At 38.3% G+C, this 9,545-nt stretch overlaps 1 protein-coding gene across 6 annotated transcripts in view; it reads left to right on the forward strand.

Annotated features, from left to right (window-relative positions):
- The window catches only part of Reps1 (RALBP1 associated Eps domain containing 1), a 75,585-nt gene that overhangs the window by 38,327 nt on the left and 27,713 nt on the right, over window positions 1-9,545 (forward strand). For 5 of the 6 annotated variants that reach the window (XM_031380498.1, XM_031380500.1, XM_031380501.1 and 2 more), the window contains exons 2-7: window positions 3,707-3,830; window positions 7,003-7,199; window positions 7,300-7,453; window positions 7,883-8,007; window positions 8,520-8,682; window positions 8,952-9,015. In XM_031380498.1, the coding sequence (XP_031236358.1) occupies window positions 3,707-3,830; window positions 7,003-7,199; window positions 7,300-7,453; window positions 7,883-8,007; window positions 8,520-8,682; window positions 8,952-9,015 (827 nt within the window). The remainder of the gene's footprint in view (window positions 1-3,706; window positions 3,831-7,002; window positions 7,200-7,299; window positions 7,454-7,882; window positions 8,008-8,519; window positions 8,683-8,951; window positions 9,016-9,545) is intronic. The other variant, XM_031380499.1, reaches the window with a different exon arrangement.

Genomic DNA, 9,545 nt, shown 5'->3' on the forward strand with positions numbered 1-9,545 from the left:
CCTTCAGAAGAGCAGTCAGTGCTCCTACCCACTGAGCCATCTCACCAGCCCAGATGTTTTTGATTTATTCCTGGATTTAGTTGAGTATTTTTGCATCAATGTTCATAAGAGAAATCGCTCTGAGATTTTCTTCCTTTACTGAAAATTTGTGTTGTTTAGGTATCAGGGTGACTGTGGCCTCATAAAAGGAGTTTGGCAGTGTTCTTTCTGTTTCTATTTTGTGGAGTAGTTTGAAGATTATTGGTACTAGCTCTTCTTTGAAAGTCTTGTAAAATTCTGCCTTAAAACTGCCTGGCCCTGGGCTTTTATTTGGTTGGGAAACTTTTAATGGCTGACTACTTTCATTTCCTTAAGCATTATAGGACTGTTTAGATAGTTTACCTGATCTTGATTTAACTTTGGTAAGTGGTATCTGTCTTGACAATCACCCATTTCATTTATATTTTCCAATTTTGTGGGATACAGGCTTTTGAAGTAATACCTAATGATTTTTTGAATTTCCTCAGTTTCTGTTGTTATGTATCCTTTTCATTTCTGGTTTGTCTATCTTGTTGATTTTTCTCAAAGAACAGGCTCTTGGTTTTGTTGATTCTTTGTATTGTTCTCTTTGTTTGTTTGGTTGACTTCAGCCCTAAGATTGACAATTTCCTGATGTCTACTCTTCTTGGGTATGTTTGCTTCTTTTTGTTCCGGAGCATTTAGGTGTGCTTTTAAATTGCTGGTATACAACTTTCTAATTTCTTTATGGAGGCATTGAGTGCTGTGAACTTTCTTTTTAGCACTACTTTCATTGTGTCCCATACTTTTGGGGGTGTTGTGCCTTCATTTTCATTGCATTCTAGAAAGCTTTCAGTTTCTTTACTTCTTCCCTGATGCAAGTGATCACTGAGTAGAGAGTTGTTTCCATGAGTATGTGGGCTTTCTGTTGTTGAAGTCCAGCTTTTATCCATGATCTCATGAGATACAGGGGGTTGTTTCAGTCTTCTTTGTCATGGAATATCTTGGTTTTGTGACCAGTTATGTGGTCAGTTTTGGAGAAGGTTCTGTGAGGTGCTGAGAAGTGATTGGGTGAAAGGTTCCTTAGATATCTGTGAGGTCCATTCGGTTCATAACTTCTGTTACTTTCATTGTATCTCTGTTTAGCTTCTGTTTTGATGACCCATCCACTGACCAGAGTAGGGTGTTGAAGTCCTCCACTATTATTATGTGAGGTTTGATGAGTGATTTAAGCTTTAGTAATGTTTCTTTTACAAATGTGGGTGCTCTTGCATTTGGGGCATAGGTGTTCAGAATTGAGACATCATCTTGGTGAATTTATTCCTTTGATGAATATGAAATATTCTTCTCATACTTTTGACTACTTTTGCTTGAAAGTGTATTTTATTAGACATTAGAATGGCTATTACAGCTTTCTTCGTGGGTCCATTTGCTTGGAAAACCTTTTTCGTGCTCTTTACTATAGTGTCTATCTTTGTTGCTGAGGTGTGGTTCTTATATGCTGTAGAATGGTGGATCCATTTATATATCCAGTTTCTTAGCCTGTGTCATTTTATTGGGGAGTTAAGTCCATTGATGTTGAGAGATGTTAATGTCCAATGATTGTTAGTTCCTGTTACTTTGTCTCTTGGTTTTTCTATGAGGTTAATTTCTTATGTTTTCTTGGGTGTAGTTACCCTCCTGTTGGAGTTTTCCTCTAATACCCTCTGTAGAACTGGATTAGTGGAAAGATAATGTTTAAATTTGGTTTTGTCATGGAATATCTTGGTTTCTCCAACTATGGTGATTGAAAGTTTTTCTGGGTATAGTAGTCTATACTGACACCTGTGGTTTCTCAAGATCTGTAAGACATCTGTCTAGGACCGTGTGACCTTGAGAGTCAGTATTGAGAACTCAGGTGTAATTCTGATAGTTCCTCCTTTATATGTTACTTGGCTTTATTCCCTTGTAGCTTTTAATATTCTTTCTTTGTTCTGTACATTTAGTGTTTTGATTATTATGTGGTAGGAGAATTTTCTTTTCTGGTCCAGTCAATTTGGTGTTCTATAAGCTTCTTACATGTTTATAGCCATCTCTTTCTTTAGGTTAGGAAAATTTTCTTCTATGATTCTGTTAGATATTTTGTGGGCCTTTGAACTGGAAATCTTTTTCCTCTTCAATTTCTATTATTCTTAGGTTTAGTCTTTTCATAGTGTCCAGAATTTCCCAGATGTTTTGTGTTAGAAACTTAATCTTAATGTTAATCTTAATGTTAAATACTGTATTCTCTTGTAGATCATGGAGCTTTGTGGTGCAACAAGACTTGGTTGTTTTGGAAGAAGTCAGTTCTACATTGCTTTGAAGCTTGTAGCTGTTGCCCAGTCTTCTGTTGCCTGAGATTCTCTCTTCTATCTCTAGTATTCTGTTGGTGATGCTTAAGCCTGTAGTTCCTGTTCTCTTTCATAGGTTTTCCATCTCCAGAGTTGCTTCCATTCATGTTTTCTTTATTGCTTCCATTTCCATTTTCAGGTCTTGAATAGTTTTATTTGTTCCCTTTACCTGTTTGGTTGTATTTTCCTGTATTTCTTTAAGGATTTATTTGTTTCCTCTTTAAAAGCTTCTACAAGATTGATTTAATTTTCCTGTATTTCTTTGACAGATTTATTTATTTTCTCTTGAAAGGCCTCTATTTTCATAAGATGAGACTTAAGGTCATAATCTAGCTCTTCAGGTGTGTTAGGATATCCAGGGCTTGCTGTTGTAGGAAAGCTGGGTTCTGAAGGTACCATATTGTACTGGCTTTTGTTGATTGTGTTCTTATACTTGCCTTGAGCCATGTGGTTGTCTCTGGTATTGGCTGGCCTGGTAGTCCCTGGTGGCAGCAGGCCTCCTGGGAAGCAGGCAGAGTTGTGGCGCCGGGAATGGAGTGCAGATCCATGATTGTAGGTAGAGGTTTGGACCAGATATGAAGCACAGAAAACAGAAAGGATGACACAGACCTCAGGGCTTGCACAGGGGTAGGGGGTGGTGGGGGAGGTTGAGGATTGTGGTGGTATGGGAATCTCACCTGGTTGTCCCAGGTCTCCTGGGAGGCAGCCAGAGCTGCCATTGTGGGTAGAGGTGTGGACTGGAAGATGGAACTCAGAAAGGACAGAGCTGACCTGATAGCTGCTGAGATTGCTGGGGACCTATTAGGTGGGGTGCTCTCAGTGGGAGCAGGCCTCCCAGGAGGCAAGCAAAGTGGGAAGTGGAGTGCAGATCCATGACTGTAGATGAGGATGTTGATGGGGAAGGCCCTATTTCATCTTCTTAAGACATAATTTCATCTCTTAATCTGAAATTCTCTATACCAGTCTAGAGATAGTAGTTGAATGACAACAGTGATCAATGTGGATCCTTGAGCACTTTCATGTTTTAAGGAAAAGTAGCATGATGTTAATATTGACTTTCTTGCCCCGCCTTCCATGAGCTGGGATTAGAGGTTTGTACTACCTACCCAGCTCTGGTAAAACTGTAATTGTAATAAAATTATGCACATCTTTTGACTTCATTATTATAAGATTGGTTCCTATTGTTTTAAAATATGAGCATGAAACTTGAGGGAATCCATTGTTACTTGAAATAGTAGAGAAATATATCAGATTATTAGAAACAAATAGTATAATTACTTACTGTTGGACAAAGAATCTTTGCTATAAATCTTAATGTTAAATACTGTATTCTCTTGTAGATCATGGAGCTTTGTGGTGCAACAAGACTTGGTTATTTTGGAAGAAGTCAGTTCTACATTGCTTTGAAGCTTGTAGCTGTTGCCCAGTCTGGTTTTCCATTAAGAGTGGAAAGTATAAACACTGGTAAATATGTAATATATAAGTAACTAAAATGATAATATTCTTCTAATTACAAATGAAGCCAGATTCAGTGTGCTTTCTGATATTAGAATGGCCTTTGTGACTTTGAAGTGTCATGACTTATTAATATGTGAAGATATTAGAAAAACATACCTATATATCTGTTATGCTGGAAAATATGCTTAACCTACCAATGTATGTCATGCTTTTTAAATTTTAGTTTTAGTTTTATTTATTTTATATGAATGTTTGGACTGCATGTATATCCATGCACCACGAGTGTGCCTGGTGGAGATCTGAAGAGGGCATTGGATCCTCTGGAACTGGAGTCAAGCAGGGTCGGTGGTGAGCCACCATGTAGGTGCTGGGAATCAAACCAGAGTCCTCTGAAAGAGCAAGTGTCCAAGCTGCCTTCCAGCATCCTCCATTTTCCAGTGATACATGCTTGATGACAATAGTAAAACAACTATTCACTAAAACGAGGCTTACCTAAAACTTACCTAGAAAGAACTTAGGTAAATACTTTTATAAAGCTAAGTCATAAATAATATCCTCCATATATAGTGTCTTTATTATTTTATACTTTGTTTTTTGTTTATATGTGTGTTATGTGTATACATATATTCATATGAATCTAGGGCCTTACCCATGCAAGGCAAGTGTTTTCTATAACCCTACTCCTCATTTTGTTTTGAGACTGGGTCTCACTAAGTTGCCAAGGCTGGCCTGGGAACTCATTCTGTAGCTTAGGCTGGCCTTGAGTTTACTGCCCTTCTGTTTCAATATCCCAAGCAGACGGCATTATAGGACTGAGCCACCCAACCTCTTTTCTTATTTTATATTTGCTGATGTTTTGTTTAAGAAAACACTACTTTAATTCAGAAAACATTAACAAAACTCTGGTTAGAGAGTTGGCAAGAAGGTTTATTAACCAGTAAAAGTGCTGATAACCGGTTGTGGCCTGGGGTCTCTAGCTCACTTTTGTTATTGAGTTCCCAGATGAAAGACACCTTCACAGCCTTTGTCTTTACAGGGAGCCCTAAGCAGCACAGTAGCTGGGCAGCTGCCTACCGTCCTCCATGCTGTTAGAATCCACTTGCCTGTCGATAACCCCAAGCTGTCACTTACCGTTCACTGTGTTCTGTTGGGCCTGCTCTTAACTCCAATTGGGCAGCCCTCCGGACCACGCTTGACCCTTAACCCATGGCAGCTTCTTACTCCTCTAATGCACCTTCTTCCTGTGGTCCTCCTCTCTCTCCAAACCCATGAAACCTAAACCCCACCTGTGTCTCTTCTGCCCAGCTATTGGCTGTCAGCATCTTTATTCACCAATCAGAATTAACTTGGGGCAGGGTCATAAGGAATATGTGTAGACTCCAGATCTTGAGGGCCTACACTTAGCATTACAATAGAGAATGAAAGACAGAATCTCCACAACAACCTGCTTCAAACCATTGGGCTTAAAAGATGAACAACAGACTTACAGGAAGTGTCCGTTGACCTCTGCATGTGCACTGTGGTGCTCAAGTATGTATAGACACAGTTACATACTTGAGAGAGAATCAATGAATAAGGAGAGAGAGAGAGAATGAATAAGTGAATGTGTAAAAAAAAAAAGAACAAACCCGATCAATTTCTGGTTAATAGAGATAATATTTAAGAAGGATTAGCAGACTAAAACCTCATTTGCCCACCTTACAATGTTTACCTCAAATTATTCGCTTTTTTCTGCTATTAGAGGCTTGCTGATGTAAAAGAAAATAAACATTCTAAAAAGAGAGATGCCTAAGTATAGTTTTATAGTTCCTATGGAGAAAGAAGAAGAGAGAAAGTATGAATTTCTATAATATTCAGATATTTTAGTCAGTCTTGCTGTGTAGTGTAGCCTGGCTTCAAACTCGGGCCCTGGAACTCCTGTGTGCTGATGTAATAGGTGTTTACTAACAGGCCTGACAAAATGGGTATAGTTTAAAATATTAGCTTAGCTTCCTGTCGCCTGGAAGTTTTCACTGTGGGCCTCAGGCTTATTCTGCTATCTTCTTGTATTGAAAGTATAAATTCTTTTCAAAGAATTTTGGATTCTTCACATACATATTAGATATACCTAGCAGTCTTATTCCTTCAGATGAGACTCTGTAGAGAAGCAAAGAGCCATACCTTGAGAGGCGTATGTCTTTACTCCTAATGTTCAGGCAGAGGCAGGCAGATTTCTGTGAGTTTAAGACAAGCCTGGTCTAGCAAGCTCCAGGCCAGCCAAGACTATTTATCTTATTGAGTCCCTGTCTCAATAAAATGAAAGCGGAAAGAAATGATCTGGGGTGAAGGTAATTATGTTGGACAATTTACTCTGAAAATGATTCTGTATTTGTATTGTTTTAGAGGAGTATGGCTAGCCTTTAGACACAGCATCAGATTTATACTCTATTCAAAATTTGATAGAGAATGTTGGCAGTAAGAGAGTAATGAACCAGACTGAAATGGGTAGATAGAATGCCATGTGCTCAGCTGAGTGAGCATGGTGTGGGTACACAAGGAATTTTAATCTAAATTAAGCTAGTCTCAAAGTTAGGGGCATCAGCTATCCTTCAGTCAGGTCTATATCTTACTTAAAACACCTAGCGAAGCAGCCTGAGTTCAAACTCTTCTGCTCTAGCAATCTCAAAACTTAGGTTCTTTGTAAGTAGTAACTTTGTAGAACTGATACAGTAATTACGCATGCACGCACGCGCGCACACACACACTACTTACACATAGACATTGTACATACCTCTTGCTTGCTACCCCTCAAAGAACAGTTTTGTTTTATCACCTCTTTCTAGGTAAGCTTCTTTCTACAATGTTCCAGAAAATATAATGATCTAAATTTAGTAGTGATAGGCATTTCTAATACCTAATTCACCTCTTACTTCACCTTTTCATATGGGTGCCTTTTCTATTTTAAATTAGTACATGTTGAAAATTCAAATATCTTGAGTACCAACATTATACGCAAAAGATTTAGATCTTCTCAGATTTGTTTTCTGTTCTTTGTTGTATTGTTTTATTAGAGATGTCAGCTTGTAAAGTCCATGCAAATATTCCAGACTTTTTATAAACTCTGAAGTTTGAAACGAGTTTGTTTCCAGGTATTTCAGGTAAGAAATACTGACCATGGAACTCTTTTTGTGGTTAACAGTAAAGGATCTCCCTCTCCCACGATTTGTCGCTTCAAAGAATGAACAAGAATCTCACCATGCAGCTTCATATTCCTCAGATTCTGAAAACCAGGGTTCTTACTCAGGTGTGATTCCCCCTCCTCCTGGCAGAGGCCAAGTCAAGAAGGGACCTGGAAGCCATGATGCAGTTCAGCCTCGTCCGTCTGCAGACCAGCAGGTAGGCACATGCATGTGAATGTCATCAGAGAACACACTTGTTGATATTTTAACTAGAATGTCGCCTGAAGATGAAGTCTTTAAAGGCCATTTCCCCCTAGGAACCCGTGTCTCCGGTAGTTTCGCCCCAGCAGTCCCCGCCGACTTCTCCGCACACATGGAGGAAGCACAGCCGCCATCCCAGCGGGGGGAATAGTGAGAGACCTATGGCAGGACCAGGGCCGATCTGGTCTCCTTTTGGTGATGCACAAGCAGGTATTTGGAGATTCTTTAGAAATACCATGTTTTTAACTTTGTAAATTAAAGGAAACTCATAATATTTCCCTAAGAATTATTCCCAAGTCACTGCTCTTATAAATTGAGTTAATGGAAGTAGATTCAATGATAAAGTGTTTAGGTAGACACACAGATAGCTTTGAAAGAAGCAGTTGTATCTGTGATGCTAGGCAAAGGTTTATGGATGCCAAATACCCCAGTGGTAAAATGAATCTCTACAATATTGGATATTGTCAAGGAAAGCACACCGTGCTTTTTTAAAAAGCTTCAAATGAAATACTTTCAGTTGAACAGAAAGGAGTTTCTGTCTTTGAGATAAGAGATCAGAAGGAAACTGACTCAGGGTGTACATGATAGCTTCTTGTCTCTTCAGATGTGAGTTAGTATGCTCCTCCATTTTGCTTTTAGGCTCGTCTGCTGGTGATGCCGTGTGGTCTGGGCAGTCCCCCCCTCCACCTCAAGAAACCTGGGTCAGTTTTGCAGATACTCCACCAACCAGTACTCTTTTAACCATGCATCCTGCTTCTGTCCAGGTGTGACATTTTATTGGAATTGCATTTTTGTTTGCTTCATTCTAAGGATCACTGCAATCATTGTTTTTATATTTTGCTGTTGCAAATTTTACAAAGCAAGTTCACTCTTACTAAAAAAAAAATCAGAACTCTGCTCTGTGGTGCTTCTTCAAGTCTGTTATCCACGGATGTTCTACTACATTTTAGTTGATTTTATTTCTGTTTCTAATTCCCTAGTAAAGTTTTTAAAGATTTCTATATCTGGGAATATGTTTGCTTGGCTTTCTTAGCACATTTTTCATAACTTTCTGTTGCTTACATAAATGCTATCATTATACATGTTTTTATACTCACCATGCAAAAACCATATCCAGTGACCTGACCATAACAGTATGTGGTTTGCTGACAACTTCTTACCTTTTAAATATCCTCAAAAAAGTAAAGTTTACTTTGAAGGAATAGTAACCTAGCAATCTTGGTCCATGTAAGCGTATAGATAGAAACTGTACTGAGGAAAAAATGTCTCATTGCAGGACCAGACAACAGTACGAACTGTAGCCTCAGCTACAACTGCCAATGAAATTCGTAGGCAATCCAGTAGTTATGATGATCCCTGGAAAATAACAGATGAACAAAGACAGTATTATGTAAATCAGTTTAAAACCATTCAGCCTGATCTAAACGGATTTATTCCAGGTGAGTCGTTGAAAACAGAAGTTCTTCTAGATGGCTAGGACAAAGTCTCAATTTCATTATTGACAAATAGACATGTTTGTTGATCCTAGATTTTAGTTATTGCTCACATTATTTGTCTAAAATGACTTTATCATCACTGGGAAATAGAACATGATATTTTTTTAACATTATGTATAATGTTATATTTCCCAGCCTAAGACAATATTACCTCCTATTCTTGGATCTGTGTGTTCAGAATAACATTAAACAAAGCTGTTTTAATATTTCAGGATCTGCAGCTAAAGAGTTTTTTACAAAATCAAAACTTCCTATTCTTGAACTTTCTCACATTTGGTAAGTGTGGTATATCGTTAGTTGGTTCATGTTGGTTGTTTCTAAAGAACTTCTGGCACCTTAAAACTAGGACTAGACTTGACCTCTGTAGTGCTGGTGGAGAACCCAGTACGGCCAAGGACAGTAAGCCTCTCTTTCTAGGAAAGAAATAAATGAGACTAGTTAGAGAAACTCTTGTGAGCTAAAAAAAAAACTAAAGCTGTGTGGCTTCCTATTGTTGCTAGTGTACTGCATGAAAAAGGCTGTTACTTTGCCTGTGTCAGTTTCTCTTGGTTCTGATCAAGTTTATATCTAGCTAGAAAAGTAAGAACAATGCTTAGCTCTCATGTTACATGTAGACTAAAGTCCTTAGAACACAAATTATAGCCACAAGTTACTTTCAGGAGGCAGAGATGGGAGGATTGTGAGCTTAAGACCAGCCTGGTCATGATAACATATTCTATGCTGCAATTCTTAGAGTTGTTTAAATGTGTCAGAGCTAATAAAAAGCAGTTAAAATTTTTTGATCTTATTTAAAAAAAAAAAAAAAA

This window comes from Mastomys coucha, unplaced genomic scaffold (assembly GCF_008632895.1).
Source record: "Mastomys coucha isolate ucsf_1 unplaced genomic scaffold, UCSF_Mcou_1 pScaffold2, whole genome shotgun sequence".
NCBI lineage: Eukaryota > Metazoa > Chordata > Mammalia > Rodentia > Muridae > Mastomys > Mastomys coucha.